The following is a 14,936-nucleotide window of genomic DNA, read 5'->3' as shown; positions in this document are numbered from 1 at the left end:
GTGCAACAGATGAGCAAAGCCACATCTGACCATACATTAGTAACACATAAACAAAACTGCAAGAGAGGAGGGGTGGTGTGAGTCAGGGTCCCAGGATCCACCCATTCTCAATCTCCCGCACATTTCTCTGTGCCAGGGCTTCCAATTAGAATGCACAGAGATGCTGGCACTCACCCAACTCATTCGTTGAAAACTAACTAATGACAAGTCAACTCAGTCAAAATGGTGGGCCAGTTGAGCTTTTCGGAAGTCACATTGTTATAAATATAAACACATGTATAGCCACAGCCTTTCCCCTTTTGTACAGACATGAAATATTGAAACATTGCAAGTACTGATCCAGGTAAATGCTCTTAGTCATGAATGACAAAATCTCATTGAATAGGCCTTATATGATAAGACAAGATTAAACATGAAAATTCAGGGGAAGGTGCTGCAGAAAGGCCAAGCTAGAATCGACCTCTGTTACTAATAACTGGGCAACTGAAGCCAATGTGGATTGCAATCTAAAACTCCCTTGTGGTTTGTTTGAGTATTTTCTCTTCAAATCTCCCCCTCTGTGTGCCTTAGTTTTACAATTTACAATTTCAAACATCTAAGCTTCCAAATGGCCAAGAAAAAAGAAGTGTTATTCAACCCGATGAAACTATGCCTTTCAAACTTGAGTTCTAATTCACGATAGGGGTGGCCACTTTCAACCCCATCCTCTGATTTGCCATTTTTTACATGATTTCTTCTTTATTCTCCAGTTGTTTTTCTGCTTCCTCTAGGACATCAGAATCACCAGCACAACTCGCCATGCATGAGGCTACTCACTCAACCATGATGCTATATGATTTTGGCCCTCACTCAATGTATTCACATAGGGAAGTGTTTCACACACACTCACTCAGCTTTCAGTATAAGTTACATTATTAGAAACTTTTACTTGTCTGATCACTTGGAACAAAGCAAGTTTTTTGGATTTAGGTTCTTCTGGTTGACACGTAGTGAAATATGGATATGAGACACTCCCTTATATGAATAAATTAGAGGGCAGGGCTGGGGGTGGATATAAATTACCAGTTGTGTCACCTTTTACAAATGACAGCAAATGGCTTATTTTTCCTAGACTTGACCCTACAAAAGTCAAAAGCTGCAAAATTCTATGTCACATCAGCAAACAGTCAAATCATGCCCCAACCATCATCACCAATTCTGAATTGTTCTCAAAGGCTGTCACTGTAAGTACACAAATGTAAATGTTTGTGGAATCCCTCGCTGAATATGTATAGACCACTCCCAACTACTCTGGAAGCCCTCTGAGAAGAAGAAACCTCTTGCACTTTGTATAACTAACCTTCCCCCTGCCCTACAAGGCAACGCGCACAATAGGTATTCAATCAATAATCATTCATTGATTGACTTCTCATTTTTACCAGCAGGCATGGGAGAGAAACAGAAAACGTGCTAAAACATTTTGCATTGTAAATTCTCAGTTAAGAAATTAAGGCTGTGGAAAAGAATTACACTAGTGTAAGGATCACTCAGATAAAGAAAGAATTGGGGTGTGAGATTATTACTGCGCTGAAAATGCTCACTGTTCATATTTGTCAGAAAGTGACAAACATTTTCTAAAATCAAGCGTGACCAAATTGGCCTTTGTTTCCCCCATTAACACAATAAGAGGGGGTTTAGTCTTCTTCGACAGTCTATTTCGAATGCGAGGGGTTTTCCCCCTTTTCTTGTCTTTTTGACCCTTTGAACATAATCCACTTACTTCCCCGCTTCCTAAAGCACCTCCCACATAGCGGTTTGGGGAGCGCTCTGCGAAGCCCTGGCTGAGACACTTATTGGAACTTTGTTCCCCACATAGGCTATTTAGGAGCGTCTCGGTTTCCTCGGGCGACTCCACGGCCTCCCTGGCTCTTCTCACGCTGCGAGCAGGAGTCAAGGGCGGTGCGGTGCTCGGAGTGGGGTCCGGGGGCGCTGACCATGGTCCTGGCCTCGGAGCTCGGGACGTGAGCGCAGAAGGCGCCGGCGGAGGCTGCAGGGAGCGGCCGTCGGAACCCCCGCCCCTCCCGACCACCGGGGAGCCGCGGGCCTTCACGCAAAGCCTCCACCGCACGCTCTGAGCCGCCTCAAAAAAAGGGTGGGGCACCCAGCCGCAGCTGCAATCGGAAGCCGCCCCGGAGGGTTTCAGAAGAATGGAACCGCGGCCAACACCCTCCCAGACGACCACCGCCCGCCCCAGCAGGGGATCAGCCCATTCCCTATGCCCACCCCCCACCTCTCAAGCTCAAGGAGACGCGGGCAGCCTTTGTGGGCGCACGGCCGCCCACCGCCCAGCCCGAGCCTCGCCGCACCCTGCGCGGAGAAGGGGCGGGTAGGGCGGGGTGCGCGTGCAGATGCGGGAGGCGAGGTCCAGGGCGGGGCATGAAGGTGGGCGCGCCGGGCTCAGGGGCGAGGGAGGGGCGATCCCCGCGCCCCGTCCTCCGTCTCCACCCCCCACCCCCACACCGACCTGGTCGTTGATGTTCTGCAGGGCTTCTTTGCCCGAGGCTCTCCGGATCTCCACCTTCCGGCCCGATTCAACAGATGGCTCCCCGCCGGCTCGCCGGCCCTGCCGCGAGTACGGCGGCTGCGGGTCCGGGCCCAAGTGGGCGACGTCCCGCTGCTGAGCCACCACCTGCCCCGAGCCCCGGCCCACCGACAGCGAGTCGAAGTCGATGGTCTTGTTCTCCGAGGACCCTTCCACCGGGCAGAACATGCCACAGAATTTCTGCCGGGGCTTGGGGCTGCCGGAGCCCAGGTTTTTAAAAAAGGCAGGGACCTCTTCGTCCTCTGCCGCCTTCCCGGATTGCTTTCTCTCGGCCATGGCTCGGGGGCTCGGTTAGGGTCCTCGCCGTCCGTCCGTCCGTCTGCCAGTCCCTAAGTCTCCCTCGCTGTGTGCACAAGCCCCCTAGCTGCTGCCGCGGCTGCCGTTCGCCGCCCACCGCAAGGTGCACAGAAAGGAAGGAGGGCTGGCGAGCCGGCGACCCACCCTCCCGGTCCCTCCCCCTGACCCCGCTTCTCCCCTCCCTGCCCACGCCCCCCGCGGCTACAGCGCGAGCTCGGGGAAGCGGCAAAGTTGGATCTGGGAGGGCGTCCGCTGCGACTGCGGGAGCCGAGAGGCTGCCAGTTCCCGGCAGCGCGGGGAGGAGGGAGGCGCGGGCGGGGCGCGGCGCCGGGGAGGGGAGGGGAGGGCAGGGGAGGGCTGGAGGGGAGGGAAGGAGAGAGAGAGGGGAGGGCGGCACCGCCCCTAGCCCCGCGCTCCGGAAGTGAAGCGGCCAGACCACCAGCTAATGGATGCGGAGCGGAGGGCCCGCTGACCGCTCTCCGCGCCTGGGTAAGTATCGGGTAGGGCACGCGGAGTGAGGACCCGAGGACGCAGCCCCCGGCCCCAGTGCCCTTCTCCTCCACCTGCCTGGCCCAGGCGCCTCTGCCCCGCCGCATGGCGGAGGTGGGCGGGGGGCGAGGGCGCACTGTGGATAGGGGTTCCTCTCCGTTACCCTGGGTGTGAGCTGATGGATGGGAAAAGGGGACAAGCCGGGCGCCACGCTACCCAGGGTGTGGGAAGGGGGATGGCACTGAAGATGGACAAGGATAGCACAGGCAGGGTGGACAGGAGGGGGGCAGCCAAGACGCTGGACACCCAAGCTTCAGTTTGTCCACTCGTCTTGGCAGGCTGCAGGGAGCAGAGACTGAAACGAGAAGGTTCCCGCTTCGTGCATCCACTTTGGTGTGGTTGGGGTGACGGGGGAGTGGGGGGGCACAAAACATGGCGGGAAGAAATGCAGAGGGGCGTAGCAGATGGGAGAGAAATATATAGAGAGACGCAGGTCTGCGGTCTATGGGGGTGTAGCAAAGAGTGCAGTCAGGAATTCCAGCCCAGTGCCACGACTTAAAGAGGGGGTGCAGACCGGCTCTATTGCGCAAGGCGCCATGGACCGTGTCTGCGCCACTGCTCCAAGAAGGGCGCAGGAACGTGTCGCGATTTGGTTTATTCTGCTTCCCTCACCAAAAAAACAAAAACAAAAACAAAAACAAACAAACAAATTGAAACCCCCTCCCCAAATCTCCAGCTTTTCCCCGCGCCCCAGAGCCCCGCCTGGTTCCCCCGCCCCTGTTGCGCACTGCGCCACAGCCGCGGTGTTTCCCGGGTTACCAGATGCCACGTGTTTGGGGAGTAAGTGCGGGTGCGCATCTGGTGCGGAGTAGGAGGTAGGATGTGGGCTGTGAGTGTCATGAATTGTGTGGGGCCAAGCAGGGGAAAGGTGTGTAGGAACTTGGTGTGTGTGTGCGGTAGCTGAGCCACGGCCACCAGGTTGATAAGTAACCAGGGGGCAATTAGATTTGTGTGCCTAACATGGTCAATGCTGGTCCTTCATTGCTTTTTCCCATCCCCACGTCCTTTCCGCTTATCAGTCCCTGCCTCTGCGCGATGACAGCTCCGCCTCTCTTTCCACAGTGGCAAAATCCTGCAGAAATGGTGCCCCTCCTTTGGTTGCCCGGGAGGGAGTTCTGGGCATGCTCAGTAACCAGGGTGGGTTTGGGCTGAGAGGCCGTTTACCGCAGGGCCACCGCGTAGGGCCATGTAACCAGGGATCCAGTCCCATTGTCAGCCCAGGATTAAATGCGGTTACCAACCACCCCCACAGTCCAATTGTGAGAGATAGTTTGGTGAATATAGTTACATCTGGTGGACAACCAGTCGCAATTTGAAGATCAGCCCACCTTGATCGGTGGAAAGGCGTCTCCGGATGAGAAACAGACTGGGGAAGAAGAATATAGCAGTGGAGGGGCTGAGAGAACAGGAGGGGGCATTTTGGACTTAGCGCCAGATGTGCTTTGCATTTGAATAAAGCATTTGAAAAAAGCGCTTCCAACTGAATTACATCATTTCCTACTCACAGCCCCACTGTGAGATGCGTGCCTTATCGGCACTGCTTTCCAGGTTAGGAAACAGATTTAGAGAGCTTGAGGTGCATAGCCAAGGTTGGGTATTTAGTTAAATGATCCAACAATTCCAGGGAGGGTCTTCCACCTCAAAGTCTGGCTTCTTTTCCAGCTTGTCCTGTGACCCCCTTTATGTGAGAAAATACAAGGTTCTTCTATTTCTACCGTGTCCAGATATTTCCATCCGTGGCCCTATTGTATATCAAGGATGTTTCTTGCCATGTTTTTATTTGAAGGTCACACTGCAGGTGACATTGGGAGGAAGAGTCATCTGAAGACAGCCTAACTTCAGCATAGCAGTCATTCTGTAGACCGTAGAGATGCTTTTTCCCAGGCAGTATCTTTTCACATTCCCTGTTTTCTCTAAATATCCCAGTGGGGAGGAAGGTTGCCCCCAGCTGTTTTTTTATTTTTATTTTTGTTTTCAGACAGAGTCTCACACTATCACCCAGGCTGGAATGCAATGGTGCAAACGCAGCTCACTGCAGCCTTGACCCACTCTGCTCAAGCAGTCCTCCCTCCTCAGCCTCCCAAGTAGTTGGGACTACAGGCGAGTGCCACACACCCAGCTAATTTTTTAATTTTTCCTTTTTGTAGAGACAGAGTCGCACTGTGTTGCTGGTCTCAAACTCCTGGGCTCAAGTGATCCTCCCGCCTTGGCCTCCCAAAGTGCTGGGTTTACAGGTGTAAGCCACTGCACCTGGCCCTCCCCCACAGTCCCCACATTTTAGAAAGGAAAAGTCAGGCATGGAGAAGTCAGCAGTCTCAGGTCTCTGGGGTTCCTGGGCACGGGGGTGAAGCAGCATTTTGCCCTCCTGGCTCTCTGGCACCCCTGGTGCCTTCAGCACCTCCCAGAAGACTCAGGAGATGTGCCCACAGCAGGAGCACTGCTGATAGATTTACAGGACAGCACTGTGGCGTATGGCCCCCATTCGAATTGATGAAGATGTTTAGGCCAAGGGGGAAATGGTTGTAGCCCCTTAACACACACTCCACAGCAATAACTGGGAGGTATCAGGAACTCTAACTTTTTTTTTTTTTTTTTTGAGACAGAGTCTTGCTCTGTTACTCAGGTTAGAGTGCAGTTGTGCAATCTCGGCTCATTGCAACTTCTGCCTCCCAGGTTCAAGCAATTCTCCTGCCTCAGCCTCCCAAGTAGCTGGGATTACAGGCACTTGCCACCACACCCAGCTAATTTTTGTATTTTTGGTAGAGACGGGGTTTGGCCATGTTGGCCAGGCTGGTTTCAAACTCCTGACCTCAGGTGATCTACCCGCCTCGGCTTCCCAAAGTGCTGAGATTACAGGCATGAGTCACCACGCCTGGCCAACTCTAACTTTTTTATGTTCTCTAATCCTCACAGGTTCTCCAGAACAAAATCCTTGATAGGTGTGCTTCCTCCTTTTTTCTTTTTTCTCAAATGATGGGTTAAAGTTCAAATGTTAGGAAAGGCTGGGTGTGGTGGTTCAAGTGTGTAATTCAGCACTGCGAGAGGCTGTGGTGGGAGGATTGCTTGAGCCCAGGAGTTTGAGACCAGGCTGAACAACGTAAGGAGACTCCATCTCTACACAAAATTAAAAAACTAGCCAGGCATGGTGGCATGTGCCTGTGGTCCCAGGTACTCAGGAGGTCGAGGTGGGAGGATTGCTTGAGCCCAGGAGAGATCAAGGCTACAGTGAGCCGTGTTTACACCACTGCATTCCAGCCTCGGCAACAGAGTGAGACCCTGTCTCAAAAAACAGAAACAGAAACAAATGCCTGGAGAGTGTTGTGTTAGTAACTTATTGTCTTAGTCTATTTTGTGTTGCTATAAAGGAATACCTGAGGCTGGATAATTTATAAAGAAAAGAGGTTTATTTGGGTCACAGTTCTGCAGGCTGTACAAGAAGTATGGTGCTGACATCTGTATCTGGTGACCCCTCAGGAAGCTTCCAGTCATAGCAGAAAGCAAAGAGGGAGCAGATGTGGCAAGAAAGGGAGCAAGAGTGAGGGGAGGGAGGTGGTAGTCTGTTTTTAACAATCAGATCTTGAGGAAGCTAATAGAACAAGAACCCACTCATTACCCCAAGAATGGCACCAAGCCATTCATAAGGGATCCACTCTCATGACCCAAACACATCCCACCAGGCCCCACCTCCAACACTGGGGATCACATTTCAGCATGAGATTTGGAGGGGACAAACCTTCAAACTATTTCACTTACCATTCATAGCAAAAGCAAAGCCCAAATGTGTGTTTGCAAAGCCTTCCAGACACAACAAAAGAGAATTAATTCATAATACCCAATTTAACTTAGTTGGCCCTGAGATTTTTTTCCCTGAATTGTTATACCTAGATTAAACTATTTTTAAACGTTTGAGTGATTCCTCATTAGTTTTGTTAATCAAAGAGGTAAAGCAACTTAATATTGAGTAGTATTGTGAAGGATTATCATATTTTTGAATAAGTGCATTAACGGTCTTCCTACTGAATATTAATGAAGCATAAATACCTGTTCTTATTGTTTATGTGTAACAGGGCAGCTTGGCTTGGCTGGAGCTAAGAGCCAGACACACCACTGTGTGGAGGTGGGTGACGTCTTCCCGTGCTAAAAGGTGAATAAATAAGCTTCTCACCTCTCGCGGAACACTCGAGAACACATCAACAGGTATTTAGCCACATCTCCTGATTTCATCTTTCAATGGCAAAGACCTTGAATCCTGTCCTTAAATGGGGCTCAGACATTAATCAACAGGTCTGATGAGCATATGGTGGGAACACCAGATTTCATTGGAGTCCTCAAGAGAAAAAAAGTCACAGTGAGCAAAGAAGGGGTCTGACAGAGTGGGACAAATGCAAGCACAGTGTAAAGTAGAACCACCATCTGCCCCCAGTTCCATTCCAGACTAGAGTGTGGATGCTTCCAGGGAAAGAGAGTGCTGTATAGTAAAACTGAACATTGTTTCACCAGGGGTCCAAGCCGCCCTGCTGGGAGGCTTTTCTTCAAGAGTTCTGGGTGCCAGAGTGGAAGGCATTTTCCCATCAACTGGAGAGAGACGAAACATCTGAGACCAGGAGGCTGTGGAGAAAGCAGCTGTCCCAGGTGCCTCAACTATCAGAGAAGGGTCAGCGCCACGTGGCTGCCAGCATCTTTGAGAAAATCATTGGTAACCGGACTTCAGAGCTGCAGGCAGAGGTGTGGTTAGAACTGAGATACGACCTGCCCACCTGGGTCAGGCCTAAAGACAAGAAGTCCTGAGTTCTTGCCACTGAGTAGGCCAGGGTCATTTGTCCAGAAAACTTTGTGACTGTCTTTGAGTGTCCTAGTCTGGGACCCATTCATTGGTGGGTTCTAAGGTTAGAAGCTCATCCAGGATATTTTCAATATTAAGTCAGTGCATAGCTGCACCACTAACAAATTGGTGCCTGTAGAGTCAGAGTGGGTCAATTCTTAGGACAATGGCGCTGGCACTGTTAGAGGACTGGTGCAGGATAATGAGTGTGGATGAGCAGAAGTCACTGATGGTTACGGGGATACCGGCGGACTATGAGGAGGCTGAGATTCAGGAGGTCCTTCAGGAGACTTTAAAGTCTCTGGGCAGGTATAGACTGCTTGGCAAGATATTCCGGAAGCAGGAGAATGCCAATGCTGTTTTACTAGAGCTTCTGGAAGATACTGATGTCTCGGCCATTCCCAGTGAAGTCCAGGGAAAGGGGGGTGTCTGGAAGGTGATCTTTAAGACCCCTAATCAGGACACTGAGTTTCTTGAAAGATTGAACCTCTTTCTAGAAAAAGAGGGGCAGACGGTCTCGGGTATGTTTCGAGCCCTGGGGCACGAGGGTGTGTCTTCAGCCACAGTGCCCTGCATCTCACCAGAATTACTGGCCCATTTGTTGGGACAGGCAATGGCACACGCGCCTCAGCCCCTGCTACCCATGAGATACCGGAAACTGCGAGTATTCTCGGGGAGTGCTGTCCCAGCCCCAGAGGAAGAGCCCTTTGAGGTCTGGTTGGAACAGGCCACCGAGATAGTCAAAGAGTGGCCAGTAACAGAGGCAGAAAAGAAAAGGTGGCTGGCGGAAAGCCTGCGGGGCCCTGCCCTGGACCTCATGCACATAGTGCAGGCAGACAACCCGTCCATCAGTGTAGAAGAGTGTTTGGAGGCCTTTAAGCAAGTGTTTGGGAGCCTAGAGAGCCGCAGGGCAGCCCAGGTGAGGTATCTGAAGACCTATCAGGAGGAAGGAGAGAAGGTCTCAGCCTATGTGTTACGGTTAGAAACCCTGCTCCGGAGAGCGGTGGAGAAACGCGCCATCCCTCGGCGTATCGCGGACCAGGTCCGCCTGGAGCAGGTCATGGCTGGGGCCACTCTTAACCAGATGCTGTGGTGCCGGCTTAGGGAGCTGAAGGATCAGGGCCCGCCCCCCAGCTTCCTTGAGCTAATGAAGGTAATACGGGAAGAAGAGGAGGAAGAGGCCTCCTTTGAGAATGAGAGTATCGAAGAGCCAGAGGAAGGAGATGGCTATGGCCGCTGGAATCATGAGGGAGACGACTGAAAACCACCTGGGGGCAGGACCCACAGCCAGTGGGCTAAGACCTTTAAAAAATTTTTTCTTTAATGTATGGGACTGAAATCAAAGCATGAAAGCCAATTATTGACCTTCCTTCCTTCCTTCCCTCCCTACCTCCTTCTCTCCTCTCCTCTCCTGTCCTTCCTTCCTTCCTTTTTTCTTTTTCTCTTTCTTCTTTATTTCTTGGGTCTCACTCTCATCACCCAGGCTGGAGTGCAGTGGTGCAAAAATCTCGGCTCACTGCAGCCTTGACTTCCCAGGCTCAGGCTCAGGTGATCCTCACACCTTAGCCTCCCAAGTTCCTGGGACTACAGACCTGCACCACCATGCCTAGCTATTCTTTTGTATTTTTGGTAGAGACAGGGTTTTGCTGTGTTGCTCAGGCTGGTCTGGAACTCCTAGGCTCAAATGATGTGCCCAACTTGGCCTCCCAAAGTGCTGGGATTACAGGCATGAACAACCATGCCTGGCCCTTGATTTTTCTTTTTAAGAAAAAAATATCTAGGAGTTTCTTAGACCCTATGTAGATTATTAATGAACAAAAGATTAAACTCCAAATGTTAGATAGTAAGCCTGAAGGAATCTGAAACACTTGTACTTCCAATTTTCTTTAAATAATCCCAAATAGACCAGAATTGGCCCATACCATAGAAGAAAGAATTAGCAGTCAAAAAAAAAAATACCTTTTGTAATGTTTCAAAAATAAAGCTGTTTGACTTGTCAGGTGTTTTCCTTTCTCAAATCAGCAAATTCTCTCTGAGTGCCTGGCTTTGTGAGACACTGCACAGGGAGTTACAAGACTACAGCTATAACCTGCAGTTGAGCAGTTATAAACCTACAAAATGGGCCCTGCCCTCAGAGAGTTTCCAGTTTAGATGAGGAGATGATCTAGACAGGTAAAAGGCTAACTAACCCTTCGTGTAAATAAGTTCATCACCCCAGTAAAAGTGTCATCACCCAGTGAATAGGACCATCTCTGCCTGCAGATTTTTGTTGTTGTTGTTGTTGTTGTTGTTGTTTTAACCTGGGAAGGGTTCTTCCTGCTTTTCTGCTAGGTGTCAGATAGATGGTCCCAGAACTAGGTGCTGTGTCAGGCCCTGAAGACACAGATGACTCAACCTAAGCTTTGCTTTCCAGAGGTCCACAGCCTGAGAGGTGTCCCCAAAGAAAGGGGGACATGAGGGGACAGCATGCTCGAGAGCAGGGGTGTTTAGGGCAGGTTTGGATTTAGTGAGCAGGCTGGTTTGCTTAGAGAAGGTTTTTAGTGGCAACAAAGGACAAAGAGGAGAAAAAAGGAACTCACATTTATTGAGGGCCTACTATGTGCAAAGTGTTTCATGTATATCTCATTGAATGTATACAGCCACCCTGTTGTGGTATAATTTTGCTCTTTATAAAGAGAAAGAAACTGAAGCTCAGATGGGTTAAGTGGGCTCCTCAACACCAAAATGCTAAGAAATGATGGAGCCTAGACAGAAGCCCAGAACTTTCTCACTCACACTAGTCCATCCTCTACCATCATGATGACTTTCAAATTGTGCTCTGCAGTTCTGCAGAGATTTTCTAGCAGTTCCATCTCCAAAATGTATTTTAAACTCTTTATTTTTTAAAATTATTATTATTATTATTTTGAGACTGAGTCTTGCTCTATCGCCCAGGCTGGAGTGCAGTGGCGCAATCTCAGCTCACTGCAACCTCCACCTCCCAGGTTCAAGTGATTCTCGTGCCTCAGCCTCCCGAGTAGCTGGGATTACAGGCACCCACCACCACACCCAGCTAATTTTTGTATTTTTAGTAGAAACGGGGTTTTACCATGTTGGCCAGGCTGGTCTCGAACTCCTGACCTCAAGTGATCCACTCACCTCAGCCTCCCAAAGTGCTGGGATTACAGGTGTGAGCCACCGTGCCCGGGCTAAACTCTTTAAATCTCTAGTAAATAGCAGCTAGATTCAAATGGGCTGATAACCAAATTTTAACACATCAGCATTCACCACCAGGTTTACTTTTATTTCCAGATTGGCTCATTTTGGGCAGACCTTAGAGCAAAGTTTCCTTTATGGTATCTGCGTACGTATTCGAACTTCTTTTAATTGTTCATAGATTTTAAAAGCGGTAGCACCACATGGTTCTTTAGATCAGACCTGTGTATTTAGATCAGACCTGTGTATCACCTAAGTGTGTGAGTGCAGTGCAGATGAGCACCATTTAGTTATATGTGCTAGGCAAAGCTCCAACACAGTTGATGTGTAGTCTTGTGGTAGATTTGTGCCTACTGTAAGCAAATTGCTTAGCTTCTCTAGACATCAGTTTCCACATCTGAAAAATAAGAAGATGAGAGTACACGGTTGTTATGAACAAATGACTTAATGCTTTTTAAGCATGTTGCATGACATCTGGAACACAGAAAGCCCTCAATACATTGAAGCTCTTAGGATTTTCACGATGTTCCTGTCTGCTCAATGCATGCTTTCTTTATTGTTCTGACAGTTGTGTGGTAACAAGTTAATATGTTTCCAGTTGACTTCCAGTCTACCCTGGTGTTAGAAACCGTTTCAGCTCTTATTGTAAATTTGAGTGCTTGTTGTTTTTTATATTTGTGATGACTCTTCCAGCAGTTGTTGACAATTGTTAGAGGTTTGACTTTTAAATAATTACTTATTTTTTCTGATTGTGGTTCGACGTTTAACTGAAGAATATCCTGAAATTGTAAGAAAAGCATTTTTTAAAAGGTATCACTTGTGATCATTTATCTTTCTAAATTATATTTTTAATACTGTTCCACCAAAGTGATGCAGTGGTTACCATGACACCCTAATTTCATGTGTTTTTGTATTTATAAAAATGGTTTCATTGTCATTTATTGACAGTATACAAAGTAAAATGTTATAAATGTGAAGTTATAAAATAAATATATGCTAATAAAATCCTGAGTTTTTCTGATTCCTATATCATGGCCTCTATAAACTACTGCTTGAAGAAGGAGCTTTGTTACTGAAAAATTTTGAGAGATAAGTTGAGAAAATCAAGCTAAAGCCAAAAGGTCTTAGAATCCTCTAGGCAAGAAAACCTGAAAGCAAAAAAATGCTTCAACAAGAATACTTGAACTATGTCTCCGGGAACAAGGGAGAGCTCGGTCCGCCCATCATCGATTTCTCTTTTAAAATATACAGAAACAACAGATGGAGGTCAGTTGCCTCAGAGACCCCCCAGCTCATTTGCTTAGGAAAGTAACTGTACAGATAAATTCCCAGGCTCTATTCTGCCAAGGGTGAATGACCCTGAAGGTAGAATATTGCTTTTCTGGGCTGAAGTCACCCTTTTTCTTCTTCTTCTTCTTTTTTTTTTTTTTTTTTTTTTTTTGAGCCAAGGTGTCACCCAGGCTGGAGTATAGTGGCGCAACCTCGGCTCACTGCAAACTCTGCCTACTGGCTTCAAGGGATTCTCATGCCTCAGCTTCCCAAGTAGCTGGGATTACAGGGGTGCACCACCATGTTCCAGCTAAGTTTTTGTATTTTTAGTAGAGACAGGGCTTCACTATGTTGATCAGGCTGGGCTCAAACTCCTGGCCTCAGGTAATCCACCTGTGTTGGCCTCCCAAAGTGCTGGGATTACAGGCATGAGCCACCGTGCCCAGCCTGAAGTCACCTTTTATTCTATGGAGGTATATGGGGGAAAATTCCTCTTGCCTTTGGCCTTCTTGAAATTGCTCCTCCTTCTTTTTTCTAAAGTGCAATGGGGGAGTATCTTTCACTGGGCCATACATCCTGCAGACCAGCCCATTAAAGAGGAATGTCCCAAGGGGGCCCAACTCCATCTCCCACTCACCCAAGCAAACTCTCCAAGGGGTGGTCTCATCCTATACTTCATACTTCTCCAGTCCTGACGCTCAAATACAGGCTCCAAGATTCTCGAATCACTGCTGAGGATAACTTTCCACCAGTGCTGTCTGGTGAAGACTGAGGCCATCAGCCTCCTGCCTCTTTAGGCCTTTGGTGTCACCTGCCATGCACCTGCACCAACCATGCCCACCAGGCCACCCCTCCTCTTGGGTTCTGCTGCCCATCCTAAATGCAAGACTTCGCTCAGCAGCTCTTGGCTTTGCTCTCCTTTCCCTGCCCGCTGTGCCATGCTTCCAACTTACCTTCTGGACATTCCACGGTATCTATACAAACCAGCCTGAACATCAGAGTCCTTACTGAATACCTTGTCACCATCTTCCTGCACTGAACTCTGGTCCTCCTCCCAGTGCTCTGTGGCCTGTGCAGCCCCTGGAGGGGAAGCGGCTCAGTCTCCGCCAGCTCAGGAGAGGCTGGAAGGTGGTGGTAGCATTCCTCCTAGCTCATTGTCATTGCAAATACATTTGTTCCTTCCTGGCATAAGGTCACCCACTCTGTCCCACCACCTGCTGTGGAGTGTCCCTGACAGGCCTGGATGATGGCAATGACAAAGCAATGACAAAACAAGTCAAGGCAGAGGGGTCCCTTTAGGACTGAATGTGGCCTGGTGTTACCTAAAGCAACAAAGACTAGGAAGAAAAATACAATGACCATGAGACATGTCCAAGGAAGTCCTACAAGACTGAAATAGCAAAGAGGGTTGGAAGCTAGCGTTTTGAAGGAGTGGAGCCTGAAATGAAATGCAGAAGCTAGGTAAGAAGATCTGAGACAAGTGTTGTCGAACGTGCTGCAGGCTTGTTTTATGTTAGCCACCAGCTGAATCTTTGAATGGTCTGAAGGCCCAGGATCAGGGCAGACATCTCACTTACCCGCTCTCTGTTAGGGTGGGCCAGGAATTCCTTGAGTTTGCCCAGAGAAGACTTATACTCATGGAGATGCTCTTCTGGAGAGAAAGATGGTGCCCATAAGTAGGCTTCTCGGAAGCTAGCCTTTCCAGACTGGGTGTGGTTGGCTCACGCCTGTAGTCTCAGCAGTTTGGGAGGCTGAGGCAGGGGGATCGCTTGAGCCAGGAGTTTAAGACCAGCCTTGGTAACATAGCAAGACCCTGTCTCTACAAAAAAAATTTTAAATAAATTAGTCATGCATGGTGGTGCACGCCTGTGGTCCCAGCTACTCAGGAGACTGAAGCAGGATGATCACTTGAGCCCAGGAGGTCAAGGCTGCAGTGAGCCATGATCACACCACTGGACTCCAGCCTGGGTGACAGAGTGAGATCTTGTCTCAAAAAGAAAAAAATGAAAGAAAGAAAGAGAGAGAGAGAGGGGGAGGGAGGGAGGGAGGGAGGAAGAAAAAAAAAGGAGAGGAAAGGAGAGGAAAGGGAAGGGAAAGGAGAGGAAAGGAGAGTAAAGGGAAGGGAAAGGAAAGGAGGGGAGGGGAGGGGAGAGAAGGGAAAGAAAGCCTTCCCATGTACCAGGTCCTGGAGCTGTCCTGGTCCTAACCTGTGTGACACAACTC

The 14,936-nt window shown here is 49.3% G+C and overlaps 2 protein-coding genes across 2 annotated transcripts in view; one reads left to right on the top strand and one right to left on the bottom strand.

Annotated features, from left to right (window-relative positions):
• DPYSL2 (dihydropyrimidinase like 2) overlaps positions 1–3,153 on the bottom strand; it is a 143,280-nt gene extending 140,127 nt beyond the window's left edge. The window contains exon 1 of the mRNA XM_024250562.2: positions 2,504–3,153. Within this exon, the coding sequence (XP_024106330.1) occupies positions 2,504–2,857 (354 nt within the window). The 5' untranslated portion in view covers positions 2,858–3,153. The remainder of the gene's footprint in view (positions 1–2,503) is intronic.
• Positions 3,154–3,310: 157 nt separating this feature from the next.
• Positions 3,311–12,455, top strand: PNMA2 (PNMA family member 2). Its single transcript, NM_001133537.1, is given in 3 exon segments — positions 3,311–3,367; positions 7,495–7,624; positions 7,928–12,455. A coding segment is annotated over 1 exon segment (1,095 nt). The 5' UTR covers positions 3,311–3,367; positions 7,495–7,624; positions 7,928–8,415; the 3' UTR covers positions 9,511–12,455.
• Positions 12,456–14,936: the final 2,481 nt, after the last annotated feature.

The sequence above is a fragment of the Pongo abelii genome, chromosome 7, assembly GCF_028885655.2.
Source record: "Pongo abelii isolate AG06213 chromosome 7, NHGRI_mPonAbe1-v2.0_pri, whole genome shotgun sequence".
Lineage (NCBI taxonomy): Eukaryota > Metazoa > Chordata > Mammalia > Primates > Hominidae > Pongo > Pongo abelii.
This window is presented reverse-complemented; position numbering and strand designations above follow the sequence as displayed.